The sequence below is a fragment of the Dunckerocampus dactyliophorus genome, chromosome 13 (genome assembly GCF_027744805.1).
Source record: "Dunckerocampus dactyliophorus isolate RoL2022-P2 chromosome 13, RoL_Ddac_1.1, whole genome shotgun sequence".
Lineage (NCBI taxonomy): Eukaryota > Metazoa > Chordata > Actinopteri > Syngnathiformes > Syngnathidae > Dunckerocampus > Dunckerocampus dactyliophorus.
The window spans coordinates 8,406,541-8,424,942 of NC_072831.1; the positions used below are offsets into that span (position 1 = coordinate 8,406,541).

The 18,402-nt window shown below is 44.8% G+C and overlaps 1 protein-coding gene across 23 annotated transcripts in view; it reads left to right on the plus strand.

The window, feature by feature from the left end:
- The window catches only part of mark3a (MAP/microtubule affinity-regulating kinase 3a), a 41,417-nt gene that overhangs the window by 18,496 nt on the left and 4,519 nt on the right, over positions 1-18,402 (plus strand). For 11 of the 23 annotated variants that reach the window (XR_008573324.1, XR_008573326.1, XR_008573327.1 and 8 more), the window contains 12 exons: positions 330-395; positions 5,988-6,058; positions 6,427-6,483; positions 8,187-8,423; positions 8,496-8,636; positions 9,896-9,995; positions 11,251-11,363; positions 11,441-11,588; positions 11,671-11,888; positions 12,050-12,153; positions 12,392-12,568; positions 13,637-13,906. Coding sequence is in view for 18 of the 23 variants with exons in the window: in XM_054795526.1 (XP_054651501.1) it covers positions 330-395; positions 5,988-6,058; positions 6,427-6,483; positions 8,187-8,423; positions 8,496-8,636; positions 9,896-9,995; positions 11,251-11,363; positions 11,441-11,588; positions 11,671-11,888; positions 12,050-12,153; positions 12,392-12,568; positions 13,637-13,906 (1,702 nt within the window). In the remaining 5 variants the exon portion in view is untranslated. Of the gene's footprint in view, positions 1-329; positions 396-5,987; positions 6,059-6,426; positions 6,484-8,186; positions 8,424-8,495; positions 8,637-9,895; positions 9,996-11,250; positions 11,364-11,440; positions 11,589-11,670; positions 11,889-12,049; positions 12,154-12,391; positions 12,569-13,636; positions 13,907-16,069; positions 16,097-18,402 lie in introns of all 23 variants that reach the window. The other 12 variants (XR_008573325.1, XM_054795524.1, XM_054795530.1 and 9 more) reach the window with 6 other exon arrangements.

The window sequence follows — 18,402 nt, forward strand, 5'->3', positions numbered from 1 at the left end:
AGATGACAAATGTTGGATTAAAAAAAAAAAAACTGCCAGCGGCGGTGCTTGATTGGCCTCTAATTATGTTTGATTTCTTTCCTGTGCACCATAACATGCTCTGCGGGATTGTGATTTGTAATTACCAGGCTGATAGTAAACACTCACCATTCGAATGTCTTTGTAGCTATTTGTCTCCCATCCCACCTTGTCTATTTTTAGCCGGTCTCCCACGCTTTCATAGCCACAAACTCTGCAGCGTGCTTCTTATTGAGCGGTGCTCTTTTCATGGTCACGACACATACACGCACACACACTCTGATGTTGTCTGTCCTCCATGTGTCCTGCAGTCAAGCTGTTTGAGGTGATTGAGACGGAGAGGACGCTATACCTGGTGATGGAGTATGCCAGCGGAGGTGAGCCACCCCTCCATCATTCACTAAATAGTTCTAAAAACCTGCAAACAAGTGATGATTTATCATAGAAGTGTGCACAGACAAGCTGGTTTAGACTGGATTTACGCTGCAGATTTTAAATGTCCCATTCCCATTCAGCACCCGTATCCATAAAAACTACTCTCAACTTTTCCTTTCAAAATCCAGTCCTCATTCAATGCGGTGTCACACTCAAACGACCTTACACAAGATGTCTTCCCATTGATTTTTCGGAAAAGGTCTCGTTGGGACGGCAGGCAAAGGCGGCGGCGAAGACGGCCGTCTGAAACAAAATTGCATTAGCGCTGAGATGAGCACTCTGATCAGAGGCCAATTGCATTAGTTCTTTATAAAGTCAATCTAATGTTTTTTCTTTTTTCTTTTTTTAGCTGAGGCATTGATTTTTTACTTTTCATTCAAGCCGGGCAGAAAGGTCATAGGTCGTCTTCTCTGTTGCATTGTAATAAGCTGATTATTTGACAGTGTGACAAATATGTCAACAGAAAAACAGCTCGTCTGTCCATAATTTGCTCAGATAGTATGCAACAAAGTGTCTTATTAACTGAATTTAATATTATTAATAGGGGTGTAACAGTACATGTATTCATTTTTGGCTTGGGACAGTACAGGTTTCGTACTGATTTCCCACACTTTACCCCCTGAGCGAGTGACAGGGTGTCACATGTTTACTCTATAAACAAATACAGATGCTGCCCAGCCATTGGCTAGTGGGACTCATGTCTACAGTACTTATGGTGCCAAGGAGAAGCCACAGCTTGAAAAGCCTTTTCTTTGGTTAAAGTCTCCCGTTTGGGTGAATTATAGAAATGGACAAAGACAAGCGGGTGAGACTAAAGCAGTGGGCTGCCTTTGTTCAGTAGAGATGGGTAACGGGGCTACAAGCCCTGTCTTGTCTGGCACTTGTCTGTACAAGGAGCTGAATGGCAAAATTCACAAACTTTGTCTTTTTTTAAAAACTTTTTCTGTGACTCTTCCAGCCTCTCTGTATCTCTACTAAGGGTGTCCTGATCCGATATTTATATTGAATATCTGTTCAATATCACCACAAAAAAAAACAAACTAATATTGGAATGTATTATCAAGCATCTAAAACACAGATGTGGCCCACGAAAGCCTGGGAATAATGTGTCAGCAATGCACTTCGCCTTTTTCCTTTTCCTTCTTTTGTTTCCTCACAAAAATGGAAAAAAACTGCTCGTCACCTTCACATTCTCACGTCACTTCTAATTTCAAAGCAAGTTATCAATTGTTAGTAAATATATAACAATCAAATGGATGCGCAATTGTGTAATAATATCATGCAGTTATATTCATATATAGTATATTGACAGTTACAAGTGGCCCACAGTGCAGCCATAACTGCACTGTGGGCCTCAGTGGAAACGAGTTTGACACCCTTGAAAATATCTGATATTGGCACTCAGATACAAGCAGTCAATTTCAGACACTTGCTCTTCTATACAGCAGCACCCGGATGGAGCCCACATGATCACAACAAAGGAGTGTGTTAACAATAGCAACGAGTAGGAGTGATGTTGGCCGTGTGGCAGTATTTTTTGTTAAAATCCAAAAGAAGACGTTGCAGCGGAGTGCAAAACATGGAATGGACAAGTTTCCCGTGGTGACACGGGACCGGGGAAATTTAATCCGTCCAACCTTACTACACATTTGGAGCAGCATCACCAAAAATGGCATGAGGATTTCCGCAACACCATGGCTCCCTCAAACATCCAACGCTATTCGAAACCTTTCCGAAGCGTGAGACTCGCAGGGCGGCAAAAAGTCATTAGCCATTATAGAAATGAGCCAGCACCTGTCGGAGGTGACTAATTTTGGGTTTAAACGCTTGGAGCACCTTGAGCCATAAGACATTGTGCCAAGTAGCCACTACATTGTGGCTAAAACCATACCCCAGATGAATAAAGAAGTATATGGATCAGTTTTTTTCCATACCTACTTTTGCTTACTGTTTTTGAGTAACATCACTTGATACATTCCACACAACAAATAAGCAAAATAATTGTGTGCTTTCTGATGGTATCGGATCGATATGTGTATCGGTCGGTATACGATATGCTGCAATGTTGGTATCGTGTCTACTGTAGTGGTTCTCATCTGGTTTGGCTGCGGGACCCACAATCACCCCTCAAGGAAAAGTGGCGACCCAAATTGTGTAAATTTTTCAAACTAAAAATGTTAAAATACCTTATATTTAAAGGGCCTGTTTGCAACAATTACGCGGCTGCCTAGAGGGCGGTAACTTTCTAACGCGTTGCAAGCATTATACCCTGCCCAGAATACATTTTTATCCACAAATTCAAAAATTATTTGATCAAAAAGTGTGTGTGTGTGTGTAAAGGTTTTCAGTCCATGGTACATCCGATTAGTTGAATGACAGCTCCTGGACTTGCACTTGGATGATAGGTGAAACATTTTTTAAGAAAATGAAGCTAGTCCAGTTGCGCTGATTTTGAACTCCTGAGATAAACAAAGTACAATTCAAAAAATATTTAAATATACAGATATATATTTTTTTTCTGATTAACTCAGCAGGTTAGTTTAATAACAATAGGAGTTCCATTTCTTCTGGAGACCACAACTCTGCCTGGGATAGATCAAACTGGGCATGAATAGATCAAACTGGGCAGGAAACTCAGACGCAACACAGCATGAGCTGTTTATAGTGCGCTCTTCTCCAGCAGATATAAAGGCGATTTAGCTTTGCGTTGGACAGACGATACGTTTAGTTCTCAGTCAATGTCCTTCACGTCCTGCTCAAGCCTGGTCAAGTCGTCCATAAACATGGCATGCACCTTGTGGCGGCGTAAAAAAAAAAAAGGCACCGACGCGAGGTGCATTCATGGACATCGAGTCATTACACTTTTACAAGACGGGCGACCCACAAGTTGAGAATCACAGCTCTACTGCAACCTGCTGACAAAACTGTGTGGCACTCTGAGAACATCCTGTTTGAAGCCTCACATTAAAATTGTTTTTTTATTCTTATTTTGTTTATTAAACAAATGTGGCCTGCTCAGTGGATGTTGATTTTCAGCAGGTTCCTGCAGTGCACAAAAGGAAAGTAACTACTGTATACATAACATACGAGGGCTAAAACGGTACAGGTAGCCCACGGTACAGTTCGTACCTCAGTTTTTGTGCTCTGGTTTTGGTACTTTTTTTTTCCTCCCCAATTTTATTATTTTTTTAACAGTTTTTAAAATGAAGTATTAAAATACATTTGCAGTAATTCGCCAATAATATTCTTTCAAATATTGATACAGCATACAGAAAAATGTAAGAATGCGGGGGGCCACTTTAATGTGTACATTAAAGATGCCAAAAGCAATCCAGTGTAGGTCAGTACATTGTACTATAAGCTATCTAAGCTTTGTGGTCCAAGTCCATCTATCCATCCATCCATCTTCTTCCGCTTATTCGATGTCATGCTCAGACTCCCCTCTGCCCGGCTCCTTCGTCCGGCTCTTCCCGGTGGATCCCAGGCCAGTTGGGAGATATAGCCTCTCTAACGTGTCCTGGGTCTTCCCAGAGGCCGCCTTCCAGTCGGGTGTGCCCTGAACACTTCCCCAGGGAGGCGTCCAGGAGGCGTCCTGACCAGATTCCCAAGCCACCTCATCTGGCTTCTCTCAATACGGAGGAGCAGCGGTTCTACTCCGAGCTTATCCCGGATGACAGTGTTTCTCACCTTATCTCTAAGGAAAAGCCCGGCCACCCTACGAAGAAAACTCATTTTGGATGATTGTACCCGTGATCTTGGCCTTTTGGTCACAGCCCAAAGCTAATGACCATAGGTAAGACTAGGAGCGTAGCTCGACTGGTAAATTGAGAGCTTTGCCTTTCAGCTCAGCTCCCTCTTCATCACAACAGGCCGATGCAAAGTTTTCATCACTGCAAATGTTGTGTGTTATAGGTGACAAAGGAAATTAGTGTAATATCTAATAATATATCTCATTATTTACTTTTATTTTTAGAATAAGCTGTCAAAGAAAAATCTACTCGCCAAAAATGGCCCCTATAGGCCGCACCTTTGTTTTACAGTGTTTCTTTTCACAGGGTGCTGATTATTTTACTTTTAGTGTAGTTCCTTTCCTGAAGTGCAGATGAATAGTTGCAGCTCTACTTATATATATATATATACACACACACACACACACAAGAAGAAGGTCGCAATGATGTGAGACCAAGGTGTGGCCATGGTGAGTTATTGTAGATCAATTGTGAGGCGTGGTCTTGGTCTCATGATGTCAAAATGTGAACAACATGAAGACGAGAACCAGGACATTTATTGCTTCCTTCATGGATCACACACACCTGTCACCTGTTTGGGATTTTTGTCGTTCAGCTCATTGTTAGAGTTTCTGTTCAAAAACATTGAACAGTTGGACATGTGCATTCAAAAGTTGAGAGAAGGACAAATTAGGTTCACCTGGACAGGTTATAGTGCATTTTGTCTTCATTCTCAGATGTCACCCAAAAGCCAAGTATCCATAACCTTTTGTGAATAGTGTATTAGTTCATATTTATAAATTTTAATTATTTATTTGGCAATTTTCTTGATTACAGTGTTACCTGCTAGCAGTTGGCACTATTTAATGATTTGTTTTAAAAATCATTAAAGCTGTTTAAGTACAGATAAGCAGTTTTTGTGTATTGCATATGTTCAGTATTATACCCAAAATGAACCGAGCCGTGACCTTCAAACCCAGGTATGTACTGAACTGCGGTTGCAGCGTAACGTTACATCCCAACTTATTGTTTAAAACAGGGGTCACCAACGTTTTTCCTTGAGAGCTACTTTTACAAAATGAAAATGGCCAAGAGCTAGTCATTTTTGTAACATTTATTTTCAGAGCTTATTTTAAACCCAAACAAAGCGAAGATGCTTGTTTTACCAGAACATTAACAAAATGCTGGTGTCCACAACTCACATTTTGTATTTCAGAATGCATTTCTTTCTACTGTTCTTTCATTATTAACTGAAAACCTGAATGAAAAGCAGGCTTGCGGGCACCTCATGTGGTCGTGGGGGGCCACCTGGTGCCCGCGGGCACCACCTTGGTGACCCCTGGTTTAAAACAATACACAATCTGTCTAAGCTGCATCCCTGTACTTTACACATGTAACATCTTTTGCGGATGAGTCAGAATGTCGATGAGTTGTTGTCTTTCTCGGCCTCTGAAGTCGACTGACACCCTCGCAGGTCAGCATGCTGAGTGGGAGCGCATTGAGGATTCTGGGGGGGGGCAGATTTTTCCCTTTCTTGCAAAGTTTTCTGTCAGTACATACACGTGCGCTTACACAGGCCATACACTCATCACATTTAGCCCGGGATGTATGCAGAAGTGTGGGCTGAGGGAAGAGTCTCGCACAGCAGCAGCTTGTGCCCGCAGGAGAGGCTCCATGTGCAAGAAGCGGTCGGCGAAGTGCCTCGAAACACGCACATGGGGTGAACAGCTGCCGATGCAAGATGCCTTCCTGCCATCTTCTCTCTTTCTCACTGCTTCATTTTCTCTGTTTTTTGTTTTTTTGCAGGAGAGGTCTTTGACTACCTGGTAGCACATGGAAGAATGAAGGAAAAAGAGGCCAGAGCTAAATTTAGACAGGTACCCAGCTTTTCCCCCTCCTGCAGTGCTCTGGTTTCACACCTCTGCACCGAGACAGACGCTGCTCTCCTCCTGGGGCACTGGTCCTAAAATCATCATCTGTCTCGGACTTAAGTCACACATCGTCCAATAAGGCTTTTCTAATCAAGGTCATATGACGCGTTAACAAGGCCACTATTCGTCAAGAGTCACAAAAAATAAGCGAAAGAATTGGACTGACATGCATAATAGATCGCCGTTAATTAAAAAAAGGGTAATTCATACAATGTGTAAAATAAAATAGCATTTTTAATCATTGTAAGCAGTGGCAATTTTAAAGTGTCACCTTCAGCAAAAAGGAAAACTGCTTGTCCCCCCCCCTCCTGCAGATAGTATCGGCGGTGCAGTACTGCCACCAGAAGCACATCGTCCACAGAGACCTCAAGGTGAGTGCGCACGCACACACACACACGTACACACACATGCGTGCCACATCACCAGCAGATTATCTCCCCAAAGGCTGAAGAACCAGTTTTGTCACTAATGATCTGCAGCCTCAGCACAGCAGAATGCCCTGTGGCCTCATGAGGGCTTGTCTCATTGAGCCACTGGCATCAAGCAGATAGACCTGCACATTTGTCACCAGTGAGCGAACTGCTGCCTTTTAGGATCTGAAGAGCTAAAAAGAGGTCAAGTTTCATCTAGATCCAGACTTGTACAAAATATAGTAAAATCCTACATTAGCACAACAAATGACAACTCGATCTGATGAGGTTTGATGCAGGTATAAAAGTCTGAACACGTCCTATCCGGATTAAATTTGGTTTGACATTTCAGCTACTGAGCCTGCATATACCCAGCACATTTAGTTCTCATCAGATAGGGGATGGATTGACGTCACCAAAATCTTTTGGGAACATCCATGGAAAAATACCTAACCATTATAAAAAAGATCCAGGCTGATACAATCGTATATTAACACAACTCACTGTCGAAGCTAGTGCTTCCGTAGCCAAACAAACTTTTGTGTTTCAGCACACAACTACAGTATGGTGCATTCAAGGAGTGCCGAACAAAGTGGGAAATCCCAACACTTGTGGAAAGAACATTATCAGTGAAGTGTAAAGACATAAACATGTCAAAATTGCGGGCTATTTAACAGTGGTACATGTATGCTGTACATTGTACCTGCGTTATCACGTGTTTATAAGGTATCACTGACTTATGGTGAATGAGATGTTTTCTGCGGAATCTCAACTATTGGGAGACTTTTTTTTTTTCTTTTAATTTGACCAACTATCTGAATGTTCAGTTGTGTGCAGGCATCCACTGTATGTGGAAAAACGGTAGAGAGGAAGTTGATTACCGTGACAGCTTTGACTGAGGTAATGATCAAAACAAGCATGCACACAAATGAGGTCCAGCAAAGCTCTCAGATGGTATCAGCCCTTATCTTCCTCTGTGGCGTAATGAAGAGTTAAAATAATAAAATTGTGTCCTTTTTTTGAGGCTGGTTAAGTCTGACTCACACTGGTTAGAAAGGTCAGAGTGAAGCAGGCACACGTTGGGGATGCATTTGCGTGTAACATCTAGAACCAGCATTTCTTCCGCTACACGGGCATTGCATGCCATCCCTCTATAGAAATATTGATGCTCATACGGGTGTGGCCTAAGAGAGAGCTTTTCAGCCACCATATTTCCTTATGGAATACCATGAATGATCCATGAGGCTGGAAACATGAGCGCTCACTTGTGTCTCAACCAATGCTTATGTGTTTGCTGACACTTTATGCTCAGCAGTGCTGGGATGAGCGCTGTGTTTCCCAGCATGCATCCAATGTCTGTTGTCCCCTCAGTTTAACAGATGACTCCTTCACTCACGCAGCGTCAGCTTCCCAATTATTCTGCCCTAGGCAGCATGGGATCACAAGCAGATGTTTCATTACATCTGATGGAATCACACCTAATTAAATAGAAATTACAGCTAAGCCAAGAAATAAACTCAATGGAAGCGCTTTCATTGAGACTTGCTCTCTGGTGTAATTAAAGGATGACTAGGCAGGGTTTACTGTTCAACTCCAGTCCTGTAGGTGGCGGTAATGCACAAAGTCGGTACTGTCTGTCATAACCTTGACCGTCTCATTCACAGGCTGAGAACCTTCTCCTGGATGCAGACATGAACATAAAGATTGCAGACTTTGGCTTCAGCAACGAGTTCACTTTAGGCAACAAGCTGGACACCTTCTGTGGCTCACCGCCGTACGCTGCACCTGAGCTCTTCCAAGGCAAGAAGTACGACGGGCCGGAGGTGGACGTCTGGAGTTTGGGGGTCATTCTTTACACGCTGGTTAGCGGCTCGCTGCCCTTTGACGGACAGAACCTCAAGGTGAGACCTGATGTCACCTTAAACATGTCTGACTGGCTTGCTAATGTCCTGCCTGTGCCCCCCCCCCCGCAGGAGCTGCGTGAGCGGGTGTTGCGAGGGAAGTACCGCATCCCCTTCTACATGTCCACAGATTGCGAGAACCTCCTCAAGCGCTTCCTGGTCCTCAACCCAGCCAAGCGCGGTACTCTCGAGGTGAGGGAGGACGTCGAAAACGTAAATATACCTTTCAGTTTTTTTAACCCCCCGCCTCACGAGCACACCGTCTGCACCGTCTGGAGAATGTCATCCCTTCACCCCCTCACCACCATCCAATCCCCCTGGCCTCTGCATCTGTCCTCCACCCACCTGCGTCATCATAAGTAGCAACCCAAGAGGTCCAATTCTGTTTACTGTTCTGGATCACAAGCTCCTCTCCTCCTCTTTCCTGATGTTGAAACACCTTCACTGTTGTGTTTGCGTCACACACAGTCATTGTCCATGACGCCATCTTATCTTCTTTTGTCTGTATGAGTGCGAGGAAAGAAACGCCATTAAAGCTTTGTACAGTTTGTTGCACAAAAGTGCTATAATATTAACGATTATGTATAGCAGTGGTTAGCATCCACCCGGATTAGCGTGTTTTAGGTTGCTGTCAAATTTACGCCACAATTTGGCCTCAGTTTCACCCGTCCACATTGAGGATGGACTTCTTCATTATTGATAAGGACGCCTTTCATACACCTGCATCAACCTCAATATTAACTCGTACAAAGACTTACAGTAAATGTGAAAATGGTTATTCGTCATGCGTACTGTTCACTTGACAAAGGATTGTGGGAGTTTATTGGGTGGGACATGGCGTGGAACATAGGTGGCAAAGGTAGACTACAGTATTACGGAGTGCATGTATCAAGACTAATACGGTTATACCACTACGTGGAAAAACTTCAAGACGATTTGTCCATACGCAACACTGCTGAATCAACAATGTAACAAGGCAAGCATCGTGCCTTGGAGATCCAGCTTTTTGGCTGGGAAAAACATTTTTTTTTATGTCATGACTTTATTACCAACAATATTGGGAATATACTAACATGTAAACGGAATACTGTATTCTTATTCTTATTCTGCTTGTGGATGCAAACACATATAGTCTTAAAGACAATATGAACCTTAACTGCAGTATTGTGCGCAAAGAAACGTGGCAATTGAGACAAATAAACAACACACACAAATGCTGCCGTCGGCCTCGGATGGCCTGTGGCAGTCATGGATCATATCAGAGAATGATCGATGATAATTAGCTGCTCTCCTGATTAACTGCTCGCAGAGACATTGATCAGCAGCAAATGAAAACAAAGATGCAAATGCATGCAGGACAACGTGGACTGTGAGAGTCCATCCACTTCAAAATAGGTTTTTGTATTTGTGTAAATGCTGGAAAAATATTTTTTTCACTATTATTTTGTCACGTTAACTTTTTTTCTTTTTAGCAAATCATGAAGGATCGATGGATCAATGCAGGATTCGAAGAAGACGAGCTCAAGCCTTATGTTGAACCTGAGCTGGACATCACTGATCAGAAGAGAATAGGTAAATTAAACACTTTGTGGTATTGCTCATATGTGCTGCAAAGGGGTTACTTTTCCCCTAATGTGTGTGTGTGCGCATGTGTTGAAGAAGCTGCACGCCGTCCTCGGCATGTCCTTGGCATCACGTGTTCAAGCAGCCAGTGCATGTTGCCACCTGACGGAAGTTGACCATGCAAACATTCATTTAATCTTTTTATGGGGAATTGTCCTTGTTTTGCCAGTGTGCATGGTTTGTAACGCTGGGAAAGGATGGCGCTGTGTTATCTTCCTTTTGAGATTCTTGTGTAATCCACAAGGCAACACAAAGACGTTCCCGCTCTGCTGGCGGCGTACACATACAGGCGGGCCACGGGGAGAGGTTGCGTGAGGCTTCACCGAGGCGCTCTCGTTATTGCGGAGCTGAAGATGAAACGTGATAATGAATAAGTAAACACAAGCTCTTGCCAAAGAGAGGCAGAGAAGCCTCCCCATCGTGTCCTGGATGAAGGCTTAATGTGGGGTGGGGCGGGGGGTGTCTTACATAACAGTTGCTGGGAGAAGGGGGGTGGGGGGGCAGCTCCATCGTGTGGAGGAATCCCTCACCTCTAAATAATGCATGTAGGCCTTCACAGACAACAAAACTAAACATCTGATTTGCCTTCACGCACAAGACATAAGAAATGTCTCTCCAGAATCATTTGTTTTGGAATTTTATTTTACGTTTTGACTGATAAAGGAAGCACAGCCTAAAAACTGATCAAATAAATGCATAAAATAGATATCTAAGCTTGTGAGATCCGAATAGCCTTTAAAACTATTATTGAGCACGTTCATGAATATGTTCTTCTGTTAATGCGACATGAGACATGAAGAAAATGCTATAAGCTGAGGTCTTTAGGGGAAACAATGATCACACAATATGGCTTCGGTCCCCACAAGTGCACAGAAACGGGAAACACGCGCTCCGCTTCACCTGCTGTGCTGCTACCGGCTCACCGGTGGGGGAGGTGACGCAGTGGAGCCAGTCGAGTGTCTGCACATGTGAGCGCTCCTGGTGTCCAATCGTATCTGCTGTGAAAGTGTCGAGGGGGAGGGGTCCTCATTAAACGCGCGCATTCATGTTTATAATCAGTATTTTTTTTTTTTTTTTTTTTATTGACCACGTAGGGGCTCCTTTTTGCTCTCGACAAATATCTACTGTGACGTTGTTTTTTTAATGGTTTCTTTGAAGGCTAACGTGCGTGTGTACATGTTTGTTTGTGTGTGTGTGTGTCCAGATGTGATGGTGGGGATGGGCTACAACCTGGATGAGATCCAGGACTCTCTAGCCAAGATGAAGTACGACGAGATCACGGCGACCTACCTGCTGCTGGGCAGGAAGGCATCAGAGGTAGAGACTACTCAAACTTAACAGTTTGCTTTGGTAGATTTTCTGACCCTTGGTTTGTCTGTCTGTCTGCCCCTCAGCTGGAACCCAGCGACTCGGCCTCCAGCAGCAACTTGTCCCTGGCCAAGCCCAGACCCAACAGCGAGCTCAACGGTCAGTCGCCCTCTCACCTCAAAGTCCAGAGGAGCGTCTCGTCCAACCACAAGCAGAGACGTTACAGTGAACAAGGTCAGGAGGGACACTCATGAAGAACAGTCTCAAAATTCTTTACCAGAACATCTGGACATTGCATCATTTTGTCTACCTGTAGTGGGCCAGAACGTCCCTCCAGGTATGGCCCATCCAAAGCGCAGTCAGACCACTGCTGCCGACAACAGTGGGAAGGACGAAGGCGGCGTCCAGCTTCGCAAACCCGGCACCCCGGGGAGCCGTGGCGCTCCGCCGTCCAGCCCGCTGCTGGGCAACGCCAACAACCCCAACAAAGCCGACATCCCTGACCGCAGGAAAGGTGCCGCCACCAGCCAGAGTGTGAGTATTTGCATGACAACTGTTCACCTTACACTTTTAGTGACACTAAATGAACGCGTTATCCTGATGTTTCCATGTTTGTTCTTGCAATTACAAGTAAAGTAGATGTAGCCATAGCGTGAAAGCACTTTTTTCGTGACTTATGTGCTGTTGGCCTGCAGAATAACACCACATCCGCAGGGATGACCCGGAGGAACACGTACGTGTGCAGCGACAGGAACAACACTGACCGCCTTTCTGTCATTCCCAACGGGAAGGAGAACAGGTGAGAGCTGGAGGTTTGATGATGATTTGGTTTGTGAGTGACTTTATATGGCCATCATTCACTTTGAGTCATACACTGTGGTCCAAATGCTTTCTAGCACCCAGATCAGATCAGCCAGGATCTTCCGCCAGGATACTCCGTCTTCTCGCATTTACTTTCCCCTCTTCTCACAATCTTATTTTTCATTTCTGCCTGTGTGTTTGTGGGGTGGGGGCGGGGGTTACTGTGGCATGGCCAGCATGACCGAGATGGCTCGCGCCGCTAGCCCCTCCCCCTCCCTTGCGGCCGCCGCGCTCGGCGCCTCGTCCGGCTCGGTGCGGCTGAGATATCAAACGGCCAGCCCCTTGTACGCTTGCCAGGCAGGCTGGGCCACGCTGCCCCACTCCTACTACGCTTTGGACTACTGCTCGCCCAAGTAAGATGGCAGGGGTCCTGACAACCCCATCCACCTGCACCCGTCTGTCTCCTCGTGTCTCCGCCCCCTTGTTCGGTCCTCGCTAACCCGCACACGCAGCCAGCCTCATGCTGTCACAGGCCGACTAAACCTGCAGCTTTCTGCTCTAGTGTCTCGTCAGTCGACACGCTTTAATGATGCATCACTTTCGCACCAAATAAATATATTATTAAGGTTGTGCCTTTTGCCTCTAAAATGTAAAGGAAATCCCACCTAAAGGAGTAACCAGCTAGTTCATCTACTGGTGCAAATGCACATCTGGCCCCGCCCCCTCTAGCAGGACCCACAGCTTCTGATTGGCTGTTTGGAGCATGTTGAGACACTGATGGTGATGAGAGAAATATTCATCCACATGACACTACACAAGGTGTTGAAATGTGCTTTGATGATATTTAAATTTTCCCTCATCATCCCCAAACACCACTCTGCTCCTCGTCTTTCCTCCATTTGCCATTTATCTGCCCTGTCTGACCTCCCCCATTGTCTTCCTCCATTCAAGATGATGAATGGTCAGCGTCACTCGTGCACCTTGAGCTTGACGTCCAGGGCGGAATGTGACCTGTACACTTTCACCATCCTTACCTGTGATTCAAAGATTTCATCTCTAAATTTGGGATGCTTCCTGCTCAGGAGTCAGCTAAATTAACACAACTAACTATACAACTAACCCAGTAAAGCAGCTGTGCTTGCATCAGGAGTCACAACTAGGAGGGCAAGGGAGGTGGTCGGTTCTATTACAACCAAACCCTCCATCTAAATCTATCATCATGTATCCTTCCCTGGGTGACTTCTAGAAGGCCTCAATGGATTAAAATGTATTTATTAGCTACATTTACACACCATGATGGTTAACATCATTTGAATTCAATTGGTTCTTTAATTTCCTGCCCTGCTCCTTTTTAACCTGCTACATTCATGCAAATTCCATGTAGGGATAGCATCTCGTCACAGTCAACCAGCAAAGTTTGCCACTTTGGTTTTCTGCTTTTCAAATGGACGCTGACTTCCTGTCTTCATTCCGATCGGTAGTGTGGCCGTGTCGCCGGGGGGCCAGAGGAACCCGGTGGCGTCCACCCACAGCATCTCCAACGCCACCACGCCCGATCGGCTGCGCTTCCCGCGGGGCACCGCCAGCCGCAGCACCTTCCACGGCGGCCAGCTGAGGGACCGCCGAACCGCTACGTACAATGGGCCGCCAGCCTCGCCCACCCTTTCGCACGACGCCTCGCCGCTCTCCCAGACGCGCAGCCGTGGCACCAGTAACCTGTTCTCCAAGCTCACCTCCAAGCTGACCCGCAGGTAGGCGAGGGGTCGGGGTTTAGTACGTGTTTGTTAGCGTCCGTGCCTCGCTGATGAGATGAGGAATAGCCTCGGCCAATAAAAGTCAATCATCACACGGCCTTTTAGAATGATGGGTTCAATGTTTGGGGAACACTGGCTGTCCTGTCCTGTGGGATTTGTTCTCTAATTGGGTCACCAGTCGCTGCCTGGTTGCTGCCAAGAAAAGACAAACCTGCTCCAGAATTAGAGCTGCACCATCTTGTAAGTGCTTAGCTTTCCTCTGATGGAACAAGTCATGTGATGTTACTTGTTACAAGCAGATCTTGAGCTTCTTGTCCTACACTCGCTGCTTGAGCTTTACAAAATCAACCTTAGATTGGCTTCCGTATGCATCTGGCATGCAGTGGAACCTCCAAGGTCCAACACAATCCGTTTAGGGGTGCTGATTGAGCAAATTTCCAACATTTTTTCCCAATTAGGAATAATGACAATAGTTCTTTCCAGGGTAAAGCTGTGGCCATCATAAAACCAGGTAGTGTTTTAAGTAACATTTGAAGGGCATACTCTAGCTAGGTCACTCCCTAGGCCGTGCCTGGGCCCACTTCACACCTTAAGTACGAAACATTTGGCTAGTGGGAGCGCACTGATCCACACCCTTCAGCACAATTATAAGAAGTGGGCCAGTGCCTGTTCCGATTCCATGCACACGGTCATGCATGCATGCAATGTAGCGGAGCCATAGAATGACTGGAATGCGATTGTCGACCAAGGATAACCAACGCCATTCATAATATTAATAAAATGCAAAGACTCATCTAAGAGAAGCCCACAGCACGCTGGCTCACCCACGTCTACTGTACATTCTTGTGCGTAATAAAGACATTTTACTCATGTGATCGCCCCTCTCAATGACAGCAGCCCACTTGCACAAAAGCAATAATAGACCTGCTATCATGTACTCTTTCTTTGGTGCACGGCACGCATGTTGCCCATTGAATACACCTCACCGCTCTCCGGGTATGCATTTCGTTGCATTTCGCCGGTTTCAGTTTGTAGTCCAGTCCCTGCACGTGGTGTGACGTGTACAATGCGATGCGAGCTGTTAAGGCTGTGATTGGTCAACTTGTAGAACATTATTTCCTGTGTGTATACAACTTGTTCAGAGGGCGGACATGCACATCCAAGAATGCCTTCTCCTCCAATTTCGGACCAACATTTGCAATAAAAATGAGTGTTGTAATGCATTTAGTTCCACTCCCCTTCTCTCTTTTTAATTACCATCGTTCACTCCCCATGTGGGAACAACAAGCTAAGTAGTCAACGAGAGACGTTGTGGTTGCTCACAGAGTTGATGTCACGTCACGCGCCCAACCCGTGGGTGTCCAAAGTGCAGCCAGGGGCCGTGGCTCGATTATTGGCCCACGGCGCTTTGTTGGATCAAATTGAAATTCAAATACAGCAAAAATGGGGAAAAATAGAGCAATATGCATAATGTAACAAGAAAAAGTTATGTTGATATTAATAACTAATAATAACACAAAGATTTGTGGGTGTGGGTACCGTACTCATGAAATTTCTTCAAGGTTGACAGGTCTGAAAGAACCAAAACCACTACAAAATAGTGGATATAATCCACGAAGTCCGGAAAATTGCAGTATTGCAGCAGAATGGAAGTGATAAGACAAGCAAACAAGCTGTAGCAGGAATGCTCAGTGTGAGCGTAGGCCGGCGGGGGCCATGAGAGGAGAGTATCACAGTATCAATGGCCTAGTGTGAGTACGCCTTTAACATTCTTAACTGTCACACAAGTGTAAAAAGAAGTGATGCACAGTTAATTGTATTTTAAAAACCTCATGTGCACTCGACTCGAGAGGTTCCACTGCGTTGTCGTCACCATTTTGCTTTGTCACACGCGTGCTGATGATGCATGGTCCAAATGTGCATCGTTTCCCATCAGAAGCTCAAGTTCAACAGCATCACCACATTTTTGTCTGTGACAAAAGGTTTCAGAAGCAGCAGCCAGGTCAGCAGCAGTCCTCACTGACGCACTCGAGTCTTTCACCGTCACAGTCAATGATTTTCAATCGCCCCATTTTGTGTACGCTCATGCAGGTTGTCCTCGTCTTTCCCCCATCCTTCCCCCTCCATTTTCACTTGTGTCTCTGTCTGGTTCTGTTGTAGAAACATGTCGTTCAGGTTTACCAAAAGGTAGGACTGCCTGTCGCTCTGCTGGCACGCCACTAACACGCCGCCGAGCTGCTACACGACCTCCTTCCATACATACACACACTACATGACACTACACTATACTCGTTTTATACTCACTTGTGTGACAAGTTTGCTTATTTGCCGTCTTACAGAGAATTTCATGGACAGTTCTACCCAGTGTGTGGTGTGTCATCCATGTTTGTTTTTGGTTTACTGTAAGACTTTTCTAATCAAACTCTGAGGGACGGCAAACAAGTGTTGTGGAGGATTCAGTCCAACCAAAAATGTTCAATACCCTTCAGTGTGTGTGTGTGCGCGAGTGTCTACGTCGGGTCTGATTGTGAGTCGTTGCGCACAATCAGCGAGCACTTTGCCACTAATCACGTGCTCGTGCATGCAGGGGTGCTGCCATGGTTTGTTTCTTCTTATTAAATGTCACCTTAACGACTGACCACTCTTGCACGTGTGATCAAAACTTTGATCTTGCATCATGTCCTGTCATTAAGCATTCTTTACACTGGCCGGAGGAGACTTATCACCCTGACGAGGTGGAGAGCTTTGAGCAGCTTGTGCAGGACTGTGGTAGCTGTGTGTTGCCATGGTGATAGTTTGCGTTACACTCTGCTGCAGACATTGTGAGTGTTTCTGAAAAGACCTGTGGGTCCGTCCTGACGTTTAGTTTGTTAGAGCAAGAAGAGAGTTGATTGAATCCTGCAGACCACTTCAGATAATGTGATCGTTTAACGTAATTATTCATTTGAATAAAAACGGATTTATTTCAACTGCTCTCTGCGACCTTGGCAGTGTCACCTCGTTCTGCCCCCTGGTGGCCTAGTGGAGATCTGTCCTGTCTTTCACCTCTCCTTTTGTTTTGTGTGTGTGTGTTTGTGTCCTCATGTTTGCGTGAAAGTTTAATTACAGCGACACAGTGAACACAACCAGAAACGCAACTTTTTAAGACCCCTTCAAAGTACGTGGGACCTCCGAAGGTCATAAAATTTGTCATCGAGCAAATTCAGTTCAGAGAGCTTGAAAGGATGACCTCTTTTTGAGCATCAACAAGACGGGAAGTTGCATGAACTACGCGGACTCGGATTCAAAGCTGTGAGACTCCAGTGTTCCCAAATGCGAACTCACTTGTTAGCAAAAATAACATTTGATGCTATTAAAGGGACTATATGCAAATTATGGTCCATTTTTTTTTAAACCAAAAAATCTAAGAACACTACTACTGGCTAGCATATGTTACCAATAGTGATTTAAAAGAACAGATTGAACAAATAAATGTCTGGGTCACAATTCGAAGCTAAACTTTGTACACAAAAAAAAAAAAAGTTCAGCCTGAATAAAATGATTGGCATACATGTCCGAGTCACGCAGGTTGGAGTCACTATGTGACTAATAGACTATCCATTCAATGATAGTTAAGCTTCAGCTCCTAACGTAATCTAACGCGTGTGTGGTACATCTGGGGTACTAAGAGGCGGGATATGATGCTATTCATGCGTTTGAACGTTAGCGCCCTCTAGGCAGCTGGAGGAATTTGCTGCATACATCCCCTTTAATGCTGCTTCACTGCTTTTTACACTTGTATGGCACTTAATGTGACTTAAAGCATTGCCTGTACAGCAGGGGTGTCCAAACCTTTTTCCAGCGTGGGCCACGTACATAACATTAGAGATTACTATTTAAGTTATTTCCCATGTTCCAAATCCAAACAAATGGACCAGTGTCTCAGAAGGGGTAGTTATACCTTAGAGGTTCCACTGCAATAACATACATTATTGTTATTTGTTATTTGGTCCCTGACATGATTCATCAGCTTTGCTTAAATATGTTATATATTGTTTGTAATTATGTTCTACTTTGCTCGATTTTTGAAAGCAAATGGTAAATTGGGAAAAAATTACATTTATAGATCATGGCGCCACCCATGACGATCTATCTCTCGCTGTTCAGTCTCGTTCAGGAAGTGACGTCATCGGGGTAAACACCTCTCAGCTGAAGCCGAATAAACAAAAGAGGAAGGTTTAAGACAAAAATGACAAAGTGCAGAAAACGAGAGACAGATGGAAGCCCACATTGACTTCTTTTCTTTTTTTTTGCTTTTTTTCTTTTGCGGTGTTCATTTCACTGATGACCGCTTTACAAGAAGCATTTGGCTTGAAAGTACGGTTTATAGTGTTCCCTCGTTTAGCGCGGGGGATAGGTTCCCAAAATAGCTCGCAATATACTTTTTCTTTTATACACTTTTCTCAGATGGGCAATAACATTTTCTCACATTTCTCCCTTGTTTAACCACTCTC